At 45.2% G+C, this 17,865-nt stretch overlaps 1 protein-coding gene across 1 annotated transcript in view; it reads left to right on the top strand.

Moving 5' to 3' along the window:
* The window catches only part of LOC105494561 (sestrin 2), a 47,758-nt gene extending 36,370 nt beyond the window's left edge, over positions 1 to 11,388 (top strand). Inside the window, exon 10 of the mRNA XM_071097718.1 lies at positions 11,303 to 11,388. Within this exon, the coding sequence (XP_070953819.1) occupies positions 11,303 to 11,365 (63 nt within the window). The 3' untranslated portion in view covers positions 11,366 to 11,388. The remainder of the gene's footprint in view (positions 1 to 11,302) is intronic.
* Positions 11,389 to 17,865: the final 6,477 nt, after the last annotated feature.

The raw sequence follows: 17,865 nt of genomic DNA, 5'->3' as shown, positions 1-17,865 counted from the left end.
CAATGTTGCAGGATTCCATCTCAAAAAAATTATACCTCATTTTGGGAGGCCAAGGCGGGTGGATCGCCTGAGTTTGGGGGTTCGAGACCAGCCTGACCAACATGGAGAAATCCTGTCTCTACTAAAAATATAAAATTAGTCGGCTGCGGTGGCACATGCTTGTAATCCCAGCTACTCGGGAGGCTGAGCCAGGAGAATCGCTTGAACCCAGGAGGCAGAGGTTGCGGTGAGCCGAGATCATGCCACTGCACTCCAGCCTGGGCAACAAGAGCAAAACTCTGTCTTAAAAAAAAAAAAAAAAAAACAAAAACCTACAAAACTTGAAATAAGTACATAGGGCCGGGCGCGGTGGCTCAAGCCTGTAATCCCAGCACTTTGGGAGGCCGAGACGGGCGGATCACGAGGTCAGGAGATCGAGACCATCCTGGCTAACACGGTGAAACCCCGTCTCTACTAAAAAATACAAAAAACTAGCCGGGCGCGGTGGCGGGCGCCTGTAGTCCCAACTACTCGGGAGGCTGAGGCAGGAGAATGGCGTGAACCCGGGAGGCGGAGCTTGCAGTGAGCTGAGATCCGGCCACTGCACTCCAGCCTAGGCGGCAGAGCGAGACTCCGTCTCAAAAAAAAAAAAAAGAAATAAGTACATAGATAACTCAATCACTTCTTGAGAAATTATGACATATAAATGACAATATTTTCAATGAACAAATATTTGTTATTATTCTTATTTTTTGAGACAGGGTCTCACTGCACTGCCCAGGCTTGAGTGCAGTGGCATGATCATGGCTCACTGCAGCCTCAACCTCCCAAGCTCAAATGATCCGCCCACCTTGGCCTCCCAAAGTGCTGGGATTACAGGCCTGAGCCACCGCACCTGGCCTCATTGTGTAATCTTTTGTGTTTGTCTTCTTCGTTACCATAAAGCTTTTGAAGCTAATTCATGTTGTTGTGTGTATCCACAGTTCATTCCTTTCTGCTGCTGCGTACAATACTATTGTATGGATATATTACAATTCATTTATTCATTCATGAGTTGATAAACATTTGAGTTGTTTCCAATTTTGGCTATTATGAGTAAACCTGCTATTTCTGTGAACACATCCCGCTATTTTTATTTTTTATTTTTTGTAGAGATGAGGGTCTCCCTATATTACCCAGACTGGTCTAGAACTCCTGGGCTCCAGTGATCCTCCTGCCTCAACCTCCCAAAGTGCTGGGGCTACAGAGATGAGCTGCTGCACCCAGCTCCAGTTCCAGTTGCTCTGCATCTTTGCCAACACTTGGTATTGTCAGTCTTTTGACAGTCTTGTTGACATTGGTCTAGTGATTAAAAGCCTGTGCACTGGAGTCAGAGTTCAAATTCCAGGTCTACCATTTGTTATATGACTTTAGGGGAGTCACTTGACCTCTGTTAGTCTCAGTTTACTCTTCTGGGAAAAGGGATAATAGTTCATAAGGGCCGGGCGCGGTGGCTCAAGCCTGTAATCCCAGCACTTTGGGAGGCCGAGACGGGCGGATCACGAGGTCAGGAGATCGAGACCATCCTGGCTAACACGGTGAAACCCTGTCTCTACTAAAAATACAAAAAACTAGCCGGGCGAGGTGGCGGCGCCTGTAGTCCCAGCTACTCGGGAGGCTGAGGCAGGAGAATGGCGTAAACCCGGGAGGCGGAGCTTGCAGTGAGCTGAGATCTGGCCACTGCACTCCAGCTCGGGCGACAGAGCCAGACTCCGTCTCAAAAAAAAAAAAAAAAAAAAAAAAAAATAGTTCATAAGGTCCTTATGTCTATTCAGTTAAATCAGTGGTTCTTACTTAGGGATGACTTTGTCCTCACAGGACATTTGGCAAAGTCTGGAGACATTTTTGGCTGTTACGGGGTGCCTCTGGCATCTAGTGGGTAGAGGCCAGGGATGCTGCTAAACATCCTCCAATGCACACGGCAGTCCCTTTGAATGCAGAGTTATCCAGTCCAAAAAGTCAATGGCCCTGAGCTTGAGAAATTCCGAATTATATAATGCATGTAATGTGTTCAATACAACACTTGGCACATATCAACTGCTTAGTAAATGGAAAACAAACAGACTTTGGGGAAAAACATGTTTTCAGGAGCAGGAATATGAGTCTGATGGATCCAAATCGTCATGGTCCTTTTCCCAAATATCTCTACCACAAGGCTGTTATGACGTGAGGAGGCTCGCAACAAAGAACAACTGGTTTTATCACCTAAATACCTCGGAAACCAAAAAGTGAGCAATATGTTCAAGACAGCAGACCTGCAGCCTTGGACCTTGGACTCCTCTGTGTGGGGGAGGATGGGAATGCTTGCACGTTCCATGCCTCCTCCCCGCCAGGCAACATCTCCCCTGGCCTGAGTTCCAGCTATTGTCTGGGTCAGCGCAAACAAAGACCTTTGGGCTGCCCAAGATCCAGAATTTACAGCCCACAGACTCCTCCCAGTTTACCGGAGTGTTTGGAAGACATTCCAGGTCAGCAGGAATTAAGTAGGGCCCCCAAGGGGAGTATGTGTCACGTGGTCTGATGACACAGCCAGGATGAACTGGAGAAGGGCAAAGCATAGTCCAGAGGAAAATGCAGTCAAAGCAGAACTGATTCAATTCAACAGAGTCAAGCATTTAGCAACATTCGTGGTGCGCTTACTGTGCCAGCCTCTCTCTCTCCTACGTGGGAGGCCCTTTGGAATAGAGGTTAGGACAGTCTCTATGTAGAGAAGGACATTTGAATCCCAGCTCTGACAGCACTAGGTGTGTGTCCTTTGCAAGGCACATCACCTCTCTGAAACACATGGCATATATGCAATAAATTACGTGTGTACGTATGTCTCAGTCCTCACAAAAATAAATTTATGGTAAGAACTACTACCATTCATATTTTACAAGAGAATAAACCAAGGCTCAAAGAGGTGAAGGACTTTGTCCAATGTCATAGGACTAATTAAGTAGCAGAGGATCACTGTGACAGGCTTTTAGGGAGATGGAAAGATGAGTAAGATGGAGTCCCTGACTTCAACAAGCTTGGGGTCTCATAGAGGAGATAAAGGCAGGTAAAAGTCTAATTTCCAGCAAAGAGACAATGAGAGGTGCTAATAAAGAGCATTCAGCGGCCAGGTGCAGTGGCTCATGCCTGTAATCCCAGCACTTTGGGAGCCCGAGGCCGGTGAATCACGAGGTCAAGAGATCAAGACCATCGTGGCCAACATGGTGAAACCCCATTTCTACTAAAAATACAAAAATTAGCTGGGCATGGTGGCACACACCTGTAGTCCCAGCTACTTGGGAGGCTGAGGCAGGAGAATCGCTTGAACCAGGGAGGCGGAGGTTGCAGTGAGCTGAGATTGCACCACTGCGCTCCAGCCTGGCAACAGAGAGAGTCTCTGTCTCAATAATAATAATAATAATAACAATAATAATAATAATAATAATAATAAAGAGCATTCAGGTGTGGTTAAGGTAGGACGAGGTCAATTCCAGGTGAGGGCAATTAGGAAGGCTTCACAGAGGAAGTGGTGGCTCAGCTGGTCTTTGAAGGTGAGTCAGACTGAAAGCACAGCCAGAGACCCAAGTTCTAAGAAGTGTGACCATTGTGTTGGGCCATAGGATGTGTACATGTCAGGGTGGTCACAGATCTGGCAGGGAAAGTTGATAAATGGGGCCAAGATTATTTGGTGAAAATGGGCTGGGATTACAGGCATGAGCCACCGTGCCAGACCCGATTCTTTATAATAGTATTTGAGTCTCGCTGGGCTTGGTGGCTCACGCCTGTAATCCCAGCACTTTGGGAGGCCGAGGTGGGCAGATCACCTGATGTCAGGAGCTCAAGGCCATCCTGGCCAACATGGCAAAACCCCATCTCTACTAAAAATACAAAAATTAACTGGGCATGGTGGCGTGTGCCTGTAATCCCAGCTACTCTGGAGGCTGAGGCAGGAGAATCGCTTGAACTCAGGAGGCAGAAGTTGCAGTGAGCCAAGATCATGCCACTGCACTCTAGCCTAGGCAACAAGAGCAAAACTCCATCTCAAAAAATAATAAAATAAAAATAAAAATAATATTTGAGTCTCTAGATCCAGCAATGCCTGAAATCTTCACCTATGCTCTTCAATTCCATAAGCAAAACATTCTCTTTTATGAGTAAGACAGGTTGGGTTGGGTTTTTCGTCATTTGCACCTGGAAGAATGCTGACTGATACAGATTCTCAAATCTCACCCTAAGGAACTCTACATAGGTTCTAGAAAGACATGAAAGGGAGAGGTGAAAATAGCCAATGAGAAGGAAAAAGATGTGACAATTACTGAAACAAGCTCCCTAGAGGGCAGAAAGAATTCGAAGTGAAAGTAGAAGAGAGGGCAGGCCAGGCACGGTGGCTCATGCCTGTAATCCCAGCACTTTAGGAGGTCAAGGTGGGCGGATCACTTGAGCTCAGGAGTTCGAGACCAGCCTGGCCAACATGGTGAAACCCTGTCTCTACTAAAAATACAAAAATTAGCAGGGTGTAGTGGCTCACACGTGTAGTCCCAGCTACTTGGGAAGCTGAGGTAGGAGGATTGCTTGAGGCCAAGAGTTTGAGACCAGCATGGATAACACTCCATCTCTACAAAAACAAAAAAATTAACTCAGCATGGTGTTGTCCACATGTTGTTCCAACTATTCAGGAGGCTGAAGCTAAAGTGGAAGGATTGCTTGGACCTGTGAAGTCCACGCAGCAGTGACCTGTGATTGCGCCACTACACTCCAGCCTGGGCAACAGAGTGAGACTCTGTCTCAAAAAATATATATATAATAAAATCATGTTATCAGTGAATAGTATGAGTATGGAAAGATAGATCCAGCATATTGTTTAGTGATAAATCAAGTTACAAAACAGTATGGACTATACAATTTCTTTCTTTCTTTTTTTTTTTTTTTTTTTTTGAGATAAGAGTCTCACTCTGTCACCCAGGTTGGAGTGTAGTGGCACCATCACAGCTCACTGCAGCCTCGACCTCATGGGCTTAGGTGATCTTCCCACCTCAGCTCCTGAGTAGCTGGCAGGCACCACCACATCCAGCTAATTTTTTGTATCTTTTTGTAGAGATGGGGTTTCGCCATGTTGCCCAGGCTCAAACTTCTGGCTCAAGTCATCTGCCTGGGCTGGCCCAGTATGATTTCTTTTGTTTGTTTAAAAATATACGTATTCAGTTAATAGGGTTGATAATAAAGAAAATAAAAAAATAAGAAAAAACAAAAATAAATACATAAAAAATAAAAATAGATTTATATGTAAAACCAGGATGGTGGCACAGACCTGTAGCCCCAGCTACTCAGGAGGCTGAGGTGGGAGGATCACTTGGGTCCAGATGTTCGAGTCCAGCCTGGTCAACATAACAAGACCATGTCTCTAAATACTATATATATTATATTTATATTTTTAAATGTCTGTAAGAAAAATACCCAAAAGACATTGAAACAGAGTATCATTACCTCTTTCTCCTTTCTTCTTTGTTCATTAACCCTCAAGTTTGTTTAGGTATTCACCTTTCAGAAAAGGTGACCACAGCCAGAGGTTAAGCTGGAGGCTTGATTCTAAGTCAGTCAAGGTAATGCCAGGGACTGAGATAGGGGCTGTCACGTGATAGAGTTCTGGCCAATGAGATGGGAAAGGGAGTCCGCTGGGAAGCTTGAGGGAAAAGTTTCTTTTAAAAAACAACAAAGAGGCCGGTCGGCGGTGGCTCACGCCTGTAATCCCAGCCCTTTGGGAGGCCGAGGCAGGCGGATCACAAAGTCACAAGTTCAAGACCAGTCTGGCCAACAGAGTGAAACCCCGTCTCTACTAAAAATACAAAAAATTAGCCGGGTGTGGTGGTGGGCACCTTTAATCCCAGCTACTTGGGAGGCTGAGGCAGGAGAATTGCGTGAACCTGGGAGGCGGAGCTTGCAGTGAGCCGGGATTGCGCCATTGCTCATCAGCCAGGGTGACAGTGCGAGACTCTGTCTCAAAAACAACAACAACAACAACAACAACAACAACAACAAAGAAAGGCGGGGCACGGTGGCTCACGCCTGTAATCCCAGCACGTTAGGAGACGGAGCCAGGCAGATCATCTGAGGTTGGGAGCTCCAGACCAGCCTGGCCAACATGGTGAAACCTCATCTCTACTAAAAATTAACCGGGTGGTGGCGCACGCTTGTAGTCCCAGCTACTCCGGAGGCTGAAGAGGGAGGATCGTTTGAACCCGGGAAGTTGAATCACGGAGGCTGCAGTAGCTGAGATCCCACCACTGCACTCCACACTGGTTAACAAAGCGAAACTCTGTCTTAAAAAAAAAAAAATATCTGGGCATATAGTCCCAGCACTTTGGGAGGGCAAGGCGGGTGGATCACCCCAGGTCAGGAGTTTGAGACCAGCCTGGCCATGATGGTGAAACCCTTTCTCTACTAAAAATACAAAAAAATTAGCCGGCCATGGTGGCGGGCGTCTGCAATCCCAGCTACTCTGGAGGCTGAGGCAGGAGAATCTCTTGAACCCGGGAGAAGGAGGTAGCTGTGAGCCGAGACTGTGTCATTGCACTCCAGTCTGGGCAATAGAGTGAGACTCCGTCTCAAAAAAAAAAAAAGACCAAAAAGTGGAAACAACCCAAATATCCATTAACCATGAATGGGCAAAAAATATGTAGTATGTCTATATAATGGAAGCTTATTCAGCAATACAAAGAAATGAACTACTGATACATTTTGCAACATGAATGAACCTTGAAAACATTACGCTAAGTAAAAAGAAGTCAGCACAAAAGACCACATGCTTTCTGATTCCATTTATATGAAATGACCAGAATAAGCAACTTTATAGGGACAGAAAAATAGGAGGGTTTGTTTTGTTTTGTTTTTTAGAGAGGATCTTATTCTGTCACCCAGTTGAAGTGTGCTTATCATAGCGTAACACTGCAGCCTCAAACTCCCAGGCTTAAGTGATCCTCCTGCCTCAGCTTCCTGGGTATCTGGGACACCATTCCTGGCTAATTTTTTTTTTTTATAGTATGTTTTGCAGAGACAGAATTTTGCTGTGTTTCCCAGGCTAGTCTTGAACTCCTGGGCTCAAGACTCCCAAAGCAAGCTAAAAGGCTCAAGCCTCTTGTCTCAGCCTCCCAAAGGGCTAGGATTATAGGCATAAACCACCAAAAAGTAGATTAGCTGTTTCCTGGGGTGGAGGGGAGGAGAGTTGCGGAAAACTAGAGAATGACAGATAATAGGTGCTAAATTTCTTTTCTTTTCTTTTTTTCTTTTTTTTTTTTTGAGACAGAGTCTCGCTCTGTCGCCCAGGCTGGAGTGCAGTGGTGCGATCTCGGCTCACTGCAAGCTCCGCCTTCCGGGTTCACGCCATTCTCCTGCCTCAGCCTCCCGAGTAGCTGGGACTGCAGGCGCTCACCACCACGCCCGGCTAATTTTTTGTATTTTCAGTAGAGACGGGGTTTCACCGTGTTAGCCAGGATGGTCTCAATCTCCTGACCTCGTGATCCACCCACCTCGGCCTCCCAAAGTGCTGGGATGACAGGCATGAGCCACCACCCCTGGTCAATAGGTGCTAAATTTCTGTGAGGGATGATAAAAATGTTCTAAAACTAACTGTGGTGATCGTTGCACAGCTCTGTGAACACACTACAAACCATTTATTTGTTTTTTGTTTTCATTTTTTTCTAACCCTCTTCATTAAGGTATGATTGATACCTAAAAAGCTGCGCTTACTTAATGTATACAACTAGATTAGTTTGGGATGTATATTTGATGGGTGAATTATATGATATGTGAATTATATCTCAATAAAGATATTATTTTAAAAAGAGAGGAAGATACTTCCAGGAATCGGTAGCCCTTCTTTGTTCCATTACAATCTAGTGGAGCTGGATGTCATGTCCTCAGGCAGTTCTTGGAACTTTGAGAACAATCTTTTAACCACGGAAGAGCGAAAAATGGCAACGTGACAAGAATGGAAAAACACACAGAGAGAATTCGAGTCCTTGATAAAATCTTGGAGCTACTGAAAGAACCAATTCTAGAGCTTCTCTATTTTGGGGCTTCTTAATATAAGACATAATAAATTTTTCTTAAATAATTCTGACATGTTTTATTTCTAGTAAATTATTGAGGTAAAATCCACATAACGATAAAGTTAGCTTTTGGGGGAGAGGTATGATAGGGTCTCACTCCGTTGCCCAGGCTGGAGTGCCAGGCACAATCATAGCTCATTGCAGCCTCAGACTCCTGGGCTCAAGCAGTCCTCCCCTTCCAGCCTCCCTAGTAGTTAGAAATATAGGCACACACGACCAAGCCCAACTAATTAAAATTAACCATTTTGGCTGCATGCAGTGGCTCATGCCTGTCATCCCAACACTTTAGAAGGTCAAGGAGGGAGGATCACCTGAAGCCAGGAGTTTGAGACCAACCTGAACAGCAAAACAAGACCCCTGTTGCAAAAAAAAAAAAAAAAAAAAAAAAAAAAAAGCCCGCATGGTGGCATGGACCTGTAGTTCCAGCTACTTGGGAGGCTGAGGCAGGAGGATCCCTTGAGCCCAGGAGTTTGAAGCTGCAGTGAACTATGATCTCACCACCGCACTCCAGCCTGGGCAACAAAGCGAGAATCTGTCTTAAAAAATAAATTAGGCCGGGCGCGGTGGCTCAAGCCCGTAATCCCAGCACTTTGGGAGGCCGAGACGGGCGGATCACGAGGTCAGGAGTTCGAGACCATCCTGGCTAACACGGTGAAACCCCGTCTCTACTAAAAAATACAAAAAACTAGCCGGGCGAGGTGGCGGGCGCCTGTAGTCCCGGCTACTCGGGAGGCTGAGGCAGGAGAATGGCGTAAAAACCCGGGAGGCAGAGCTTGCAGTGAGCTGAGATCCGGCCACTGCACTCCAGCCTGGGCGACACAGCGAGACTCCGTCTCAAAAAATAAAATAAAATAAAATAAAAATAATAAAATAAATTAACCATTTTAAAGTAAACAATTCAGGGGTCTTTAGTATAGTCACGATACTGTGCAACCACCACCTCTATCTAATTCCAAAACATTTTCATTATTCCACCAATTTGCATATTGTCCCTGTAGATTTATCTTTTTTTTTTTTTTTTTTTGAGACAGAGTCTCACTCTGTTGCCCAGCCTGGAGTGAAGTGGCCTGATCTTAGCCCACTGCAACCTCAGCCTCCCAGGGTCAAGGGATTCTTGTACCTGAGCCTCCTGAGTAGCTGAGATTACAGGCATGTGCCACCACGCCCAGCTAATTTGTGTATTTTTAGTAAAGACGGAGTTTCACCATGTTGGCCAAACTGGTCTTGAACTCCTGGCCTCAAGTGATCTGCCTGCCTCGGCCTCCCAAAGTGCTGAGATTATAGGCGTAAGCCACCATGCCGGCCTGATTTAGCTATTCTGAATGGCTCATATAACTAGAATTATGCAGTGTATGATCTCTTATGCCTGTCTTCATTTAGCATAAAATTTTTTGAGGTTCATTTAGATAATAGCATGTATCAGCACTTCATTCTTTTTTATGTCTAAACAATATTCTTTTGTATGTATTTACTACAATTTGTGTATGAGCCATCCATTGACGGACACTTTGGCTATTTTGACTAGTGCTCCTATGAAAAAGTGTGTACAAATAATTGTTAGAGTACATTTTTTCAATTATTTCGGGTGTATGCCTAGGAATGGAATTGCAGGGTTATATGGTAATTCTGTGTTTGACTTTTTTTTTTTTTTTTTTTGAGATAGAGTCTCTCTGTGTCACCCAGGCTGGAGTATAGTGGCGCCACGTTGGCTTACTGAAACCTCCGCCTCACCGGTTCGAGCGATTCTCTTGCCTCAGCCTCCTGAATAGCTGGGACTATAGGCACATGCCACCACACCCAGCTAATTTTTGGTATTTTTTTTAGTACAGCCCAGGTTCCATGAGGTCAAACTCCTGATCTCAAGGGATCCGCCCGCCTCAGCCTCCTAAAGTGCTGGGATTACAGGTGTGAGCCACTGTGTCTGGCCGTCTATGTTTAACTTCTTGAGGAACTGCCCAAATGTTTTCCACAGAGGCTGAACCATTTGGCCTTCCCACCAGCAATGTACAAAGGTTCATATTATTCCATATTCTCACCAGCAGTTATTATTATTACTTTTTTAATTGTTAAAGCCAATGAAGTGGTACTTCATTGTTGTTCATTTTGTTTTTACTTGCAGCTAACAACATATAAATTGATACAGGTGTTAAAAGTGGTGGAATTATGGTTGTTTAAAATATTTTCTTCATTTTGATTATCTATATTTTGTAATTTTTCTGTAATCATACTAATCTTTATTAAGTCTTTACAATATATCAGTACTAATGCTAATATATAGTGTACTAGGCATTTTATATACATAATATCACTTATTTCTTATTTCTCACAATAAATCTATAAGACAAGTAAAAACTAAGGGACAGGTAGGAAAAGCAACTTACTCCAGGACACATAGCATGTTTTAAGCATAGGGCCTAGAATTTTTTTCTAATTAAACTTTTAATTTTGAGATAATTATAGCTTCACATGCAGCTATAAGAAATAATATAGGCCAGGCAAGGTGGCTCACGCCTGTAATCCCAGAAGTTTGGGAGGCTGAGGTGGGCAGGTCACTTGAGCCCAGGAGTTATAGACCAGACTGGGCAGCATAGGGAGACTCCATCTAAAAAAAATGTTTTAAAATGAGCCAGGCGTGGTGGCACGTGCCTGTGGTCTTAGCTACTTGGGAGGGTGAGGTGGGAGGATAACTTGAGCCCAAGAGGCCGGGGTTGTAGTGAGCCACGATTGTGCCACTGCACTCCAGCTTGGGTGACAGAATAAGACCCTGTTTCAAAAAAGGAAGGAAGAAAGGAAGGAAGGGGAAGGGAGGAAGGAAGGAGGAAGGGAGGGAACAAAGAGATCCTATGTACTCTTCACCTAGTTTCCCCTGATAGTAACATCTTGAAAAAATACAACACAGTATCACAACCAAGATATTCACATTGATACAGTCAAGACACAGAACATTTCCAACACTACCAGGATTCCTCATATTGACCATTCAATGGCCACCCCCACTTCCTCCTGCTTCCATCTCCTCCTTTACACTGGTAATTCTGTCTCCATTTTTATAATTTTGTCAAGAGTTTTATGTAAATAAATCATACAGTGTTTAATCTTTCAAGATTGGCTTTTTTCCACTCATCATGATTCTCTGGAAATTCATCCAGGTTGTTCCAAGTATTCATATTTATTCTTTTCTTTTCTTTTCTTTTTTGAGACAGGGTCTGGCTTTGTCACCCAGGCTGGAGTGCAGTAGTGCAATCAGAGCTCACTGGCATCATTGACCTCTCTGCCTCAAGTGATCCTGCCACTTCAGCCTCCTGTGTAGCTGGGACTACAGGTGTGCACCACCATGCCCAGCTAATTTTTGTATTTTTGTGTAGAGGTGGCATCTGTCTCCCTATGTTGCCCAGGCTGGCCTTGAGCTCCTGGGCTCAAGTGATTCTCCCACCTCAGCCTCCCAAAGTGTTGAGATTACAGGCATGAGCTACCACACCCAGCCTCATTTCTTTTTATTTCTGGGTAATACTCCATGCTGAGTGGTATTCTGTGGATGTACCATGGTTTGCTTAACCATTCAGCTGTTGAAGAACATCTGGGTTGTTTCCAGTTTGGGGATACTACCAATAAAACTGCTGTAAACATTCAACTACAGGTTTTTGTCTTAATGTAAGTCTTCATTTCTCTGGGATAAATATTCAGGATTGCAATTGCCGGGTTATATGGTAGCTGTGTGATTCTTTTTTTTTTTTTTTTTTTTTTTGAGATGGAGTTTTCCTTTTGTCGCTGCTCAGGCTGGAGTGCAATGGCAGGATCTTGGCTCACTGCAACCTCCTTCTCCCGGGTTCAAGCAATTCTCCTGCCTCAGCCTCCCGAGTAGCTGGGATTACAGGCTCCCACCACCACTCCCAGCTAATTTTTGTATTTTTACTAGAGATGGGGTTTCACCATGTTGGCCAGTCTGGTCTCAAACTTCTGACCTCAGGTGATCCACCTGCCTTGGCCTCCCAAAGTGCTGGGATTACAGGCATGAGCCACCGTACCCCACCTATGCGGTTCATTTTTTAAGAAACTGACAGGCTGGGCACAGTGGCTCACACCTGCAATCTCAGCACTTTGGGAGGCCGAGGCAGGTGGATCACCTGAGGTCAGGAGTTCAAGACCAGCCTGGCCAATATGGTGAAACCCTGTCTCTACTAAAAATACAAGTTAGCCGGGCATGATGGTGCACGTCTGTGATCCCAGCTACTCAGGAGGCTGAGGCAGGAGAATCACTTTAACCTGGGAAGCAGAGGTTGCAGTGAGCCAAGATTGCACCACTGCACTCCAGTCTGGGCGATAAAGTGAGACTCTGTCTTAAAGAGTCTTAAAAAATAAAAAGAGAAAGAAAAAAGAAACTGACAAACTGTTTTCCAGGGTGCAGGGCCCAGGATTTTGATCATACTATTCTACTGCTTATAAATTAACCTTTAAAATTTTTTATTTTTAAAAGAATAAAAAGAAATTTTCTTCCTGTTATGGCTGTGATTAACTTTAGTAAGCATATAGTTTAAAAAACAGCAACATAAGTTATTTTTTATTTTAAAAACTCTTCACAGGACACTTACACATTGAAATACATATAGCCAAGGGCTGCTGAGCTGTTGGCCTTTGGGGAAGCTTAAGCACTTCGTCTTTTCTCTGGCACATGGTCTTTGTGGGCTCCCAGATGCTAGGATCACATGTTCTCTGCTCACTGAGCTCTTAGGAAGCCCCTGTGCTACCCTGTAGGCAGCATTTGCCCTTATTGAATCAGGTATGTAACAGAAACCTCCTCAGCTTTAAGCTAGAAAGGGGACTTTCTTTCTGAAGATACAGGAAGTGCAGCTGAGCCATGCAAAGGACTGGAGATAGGAAAGGGAGAGTTCTGCAGATCCAATCAGCCAGCCCAGGGGGCCAGTCCCATGGTGCAGGTGTAGTTGCAGACAAACAAAATAGTTAAGATCTTGGGCTCAGGAGTCCAACAACTTGAGTTGAAATCCTGGTTCTACCACTTACAAGCCGTGTGAACCTAGGCAAGTTATTTAACCTCTCAGACCCCAGTTTCCTTATCTTAAAATGGGCTAATAAGCCTGGGCAACATAGTGAGACTTTGTGTTTGTTAAAAAAAAAAAAAAAAAAAAAAAAAAATTAGCCAGGCGTGGTGGCACATGCCTATAGTCCCAGCTACTTGGGAGGCTGAGGTGACAGGAACACTTGAGCCAGGGAGCTTCAGGCTGCAGTGAACCATGATTGCACCACTGCGCCCCACCAGGGTGACAGAGCAAGACCCTGTCTAAAATAAAATAAAATAAAATAAAATAAAATAAAATAAAATAAAATAAAATAAAATAAAAATAAGGGGTAATAATTGTATCTACATTTTTAGGTTCATAGGGAAATTAATGAGTTGATGCATATAAAAAATACTTTAAAGGAGTCAGGCAGGCCGGGTGCAGAGGCTCATGCCTGTAATTCCAGCACTTTGGGAGGCTGAGGAGGGTAGATCACCTGAGGTCGGAAGTTCGAGACCAGCCTGACCAACGTGGAGAAACCCCGTCTCTACTAAAAATATAAAATTAGCTGGGCATGGTGGCGCATGCCTGTAACCCCAGCGACTCAGGAGGCTGAGAGAGGAAAATCGCTTCAACCTGGGAGGCAGAGGTGGCGGTGAGCCAAGATCGCACAACTGTACTCCAGCCTGGGCAACAAGAGTGAAACTCCGTCTCAAAAGAAAAGAAGAGAAAAAAATAGGCAGAGTGGCTCATACCTATAATTCCAGGTACTTGGGAGGCTGAGGCAGGAGGATCCCTTGAGCCCAGGATCAAGTATGAAGTGAGCTATGATTGTGCCACTGCATTCCAGCCTTGGTGACAGAGCGAGACCCTTTCTCTCTCTCTCTCTCTTTTTTTTTTTTTTTTTTTTTTTTTTTTTGAGACAGAGTCTCACTCTGTCACCCAGACTGGAGTGCAGTGGCGCAATCTAGGCTCACTGCAAGCTCCACTTCCCGGGTTCACGCCATTCTCCTGCCTCAGCCTCCCGAGTAGCTGGGACTACAGGCGCCCGCCACCTCGCCCGGCTAATTTTTTGTATTTTTTTTAGTACAGAGGGGGTTTCACCGTATTAGCCAGAATGGCCTCGATCTGCTGACCTCGTGATCTGCCCACCTTGGCCCCCCAAGTGCTGGGATTACAGACATGAGCCACGGCGCCCGGTCGACCCTACCTCTTAAAAAAAAAAAAAAAAATTCCTGGCTGGGCGCAGTGGCTCACGCCTTTAATCCCAGCACGTTGGAAAGCCAAGGCGGAATGATCACCTGAGGTCGGAAGTTGCAGAGCAGCCTGACCAACATGGAGAAACCCCGTCTCCACTAAAAAAATACAAAAATTTCCGGGTGTGGTGGCTCATGCCTGTAATCCCAGCTACTCGGGAGGCTGAGGCAGGAGGTTCGCTTGAACCCGGGAGGTGGAAGTTGCGGCAAGCCGAGATTGTGCCATTGCACTCCAGCCTGGGTGACAGAGCGGAAAAAAAAGAAAAAAGGTTCCTGTCATGTAGCAAGTGCTTATGCTAGGTATACAGTATTATTATTATTCCAGGATTAAATGAGAAGGCACATAAATTGCAGCACAGTAATGGCGAGTGTTCAGTATACGTTAGCTAAATGTTAGCTTTCAGTATTTTTGAACAGCTTTGTTGAGGTATAGTTCATACACTATACAAATGCACATTTCACTGCTTCTTAGAATGCTGAGTTGTGCAACTATCACCACAATCAATTTTAGAACATTTTGATTACCCCCAAAATAACCCCCATACCACTTAGCCATCACTCCCCCACCCCTTACATCCCTCCAGCCCTAGGTAACCACTGATACACTTTCTGTTCCTGTAGATCTACCTATTCTGGACATTTCATGTGCCTCATTCCTTTTTATTGTTGAATGATATTCCATATGTGGATATACCACAAGTATTAATTTTTATAATTAATAATCCACACAGTGGCTGGGCACGGTGGCTCACGCCTGTAATCTCAGCACTCTGGGAGGCCGAGGCGAGTGGGTCACAAGGTCAGGAGTTCGAGACCAGCCTGGCCAATATGGTGAAACCCTGTCTCTACTGAAAAATACAAAAAATTAGCTGGGTGTGGTGGCACACACCTGTAGTCCCAGCTACTTGGGAGGCTGAGGCAGGAGAATCACTGGAACCCAGGAGGTGGAGGTTGCAGTGAACTGAGATCGTGCCATTGTACTCCAGCCTGGGTGACAGAGCAAGACTCCATCTAAAAAAAAAAAATTAATGCAGTGACCATGCCACTGCACACCAGCCTGGGCAACAAAGTGAGACTCTATCTCTAAAAGTATAATAATATGCCAGGCGCAGTGGCTTATGCCTGTAATCCCAGCACTTTGGGAAGCTGAGGCAGGCAGATCAACTGTGGCCAGGAATTCAAGACCAGACTGGGCAACATGGCGAAACCCCATCTCTACTACAAATACAAAAATTAGCTGGGCATGGTGTTGCACGCCTGTAATTCCAGCTACTCCAGAGGCTGAGGCACGAGAATCGCTTGAACCCAGGAGGTAGAGGTTGCAGTGAGCCGAGATTGCACCAGTGCACGGCACTTCAGCCTGGGCAACAAAAGCGAGATTCTGTCTCAAAAAAAAAAAAGTGGCCGGGCGCGGTGGCTCACGCCTGTAATCCCAGCACTTTGGAGGCCGAGGCGGGCGGATCACAAGGTCAGGAGATCGAGACCACGGTGAAACCCCGTCTCTACTAAAAATACAAAAAATTAGCCGGGCGCGGTTGTGGGCGCCTGTAGTCCCAGCTACTCAGGAGGCTGAGGCAGGAGAATGGCGTGAACCCGGGAGGCGGAGCTTGCAGTGAGCCGAGATCGCGCCACTGCACTCCAGCCTGGGCGACAGAGCGAGACTCCGTCTCAAAAAAAAAAAAAAAAAAAAAAAAAAGTAATAATAATAATAATGATTCAACCACATCCCTTGAATTAGTTTCCTATAGTTGTTGCAATAAATTACCACAAATTTTGTGACTTAAAACAACAGAAATATACTCTCTTGCTGTTCCAGAGGCCAGAAGTCTGTAATGAGTCTTAAGGGGCTGAAATCAAGGCACTGGCAGGGCTGGTTGCTTCTAAAGGCTCCAGGGAAGAACTCATGCCTTGCCTCTTCCAGCGACTGGTGGCTGTTGGATTCCTCAACTTGAGGTTGCATCACTCCAGCCTCTGCTTTCATCATCTCATTGCCTTCTCTTCAGTAGTCAAATCTTTCTCTACTTCCCCCTTATAAGGATCTGTATGATTACATTTAGGGCCCACCTGGATAATCCAGGCTACTCTCCCTAGGGATTCTTAACTGACTCCCTTCTGCAAAGCAATTATGTTATATATAAGGTAACACTAACAGGTTCCAGAGATTAGGGCTTGAGCATCGTTGAGAGGGATTATTCAGGCTACCACTCTCCTTGATTTAAAATGTCTTTTGGCCGGGCACGGTGGCTCACTCCTGTAATCCCAGCACTTTGGGAGGCCAGGGCGGGCAGATGACAAGGTCAAGAGATCAAGACCATCCTGGCCAACATGGTGAAACCCCATCTCTACTAAAAATACAAAAGTTAGCCGGGCATGGTGGTGGGCACCTGTAGTACCAGCTACTCAGGAGGCTGAGGCAGGAGAACCGCTTGAACCTGTGAGGCGGAGGTTGCAGTGAGCTGAGATCGCGCCACTACACTCCAGCCTGGTGACATCTCAATAAATAAATAAATAAATAAAATGTCTTTTCTAACACTAGGAAATGAATCAAGTGACCAATAGGATAACAGTGATACAACCAGCCTGGCGCTTCTGTCTATGATAGTTGTGCTGGTTGCTGTTTTTGTTTTTATAAGTCAATAAATTTTTATTCAAGGAATTTCATGTTGTGATTTTTTCCCACTGTCCATCAAGGTCATTGTAGATCCTCTAAAGAGCTGGAGTCAAAATCTATCTTCAGATTAGCCCTTTTTAATGGAACTGAAGCTTATTTTAATCCAGTTGCCCTGTCAGCCCATAATTCTTTTATTTTGGCTTCTGTCATCTTCTTTTAATATGGATATACTAGCTGGGTGCAATGGCTCCTGCCTGTAATCCCAGCACTTTGGGAGGCTGATGTGGGTGGATTATCTGAGGTCAGGAGTTCGAGACCAGCTTGGCCAACATAGTGAAACCCCATCTCTACCAAAAATACAAAATTAGGCTGGGCGCAGCTGCTCACACCTGTAATCCCAGCACTTTGGGAGGCCAAGGCGGGTGGATCACCTGAGGTCAGGAGTCCAAGACCAGCCTGGCCAACATAGTGAAACCCCATCTCTACTAAAAATATAAAAATTAGCCGGGTATGGAGTTGGGAGCCTGTAATCCCAGCTACTCAGGAGGCTGAGGCAGGAGAATCACTTGAACCTGGGAGGTGGAGGTTGCAGTGAGCCGAGATTGCACCACTGCACTCCAGTCTGGGGGACAGAGTGAGACTCCGTATCAAAAAAAGAAAAAAGAAAAAAAATTAGCTGGGCGTGGTAGTACATGCCTATAATCCCAGCTACTCAGGAGGCAAGGCTGAAGAATCGCCTAAACCTGGGAGGCGGAGGTTGCAGTGAGCTGAGATTGCACCATTGTGCTCCAGCCTGGGTGACAAGAGTAAAAACTCCGTCTCAAAAAAATAAATACATAAATAAATAATAATAATAATATGGATATACTGAAGAAGACTTCAAA

The sequence above is a fragment of the Macaca nemestrina genome, chromosome 1, assembly GCF_043159975.1.
Source record: "Macaca nemestrina isolate mMacNem1 chromosome 1, mMacNem.hap1, whole genome shotgun sequence".
Taxonomy (NCBI): domain Eukaryota; kingdom Metazoa; phylum Chordata; class Mammalia; order Primates; family Cercopithecidae; genus Macaca; species Macaca nemestrina.
This window is presented reverse-complemented; position numbering and strand designations above follow the sequence as displayed.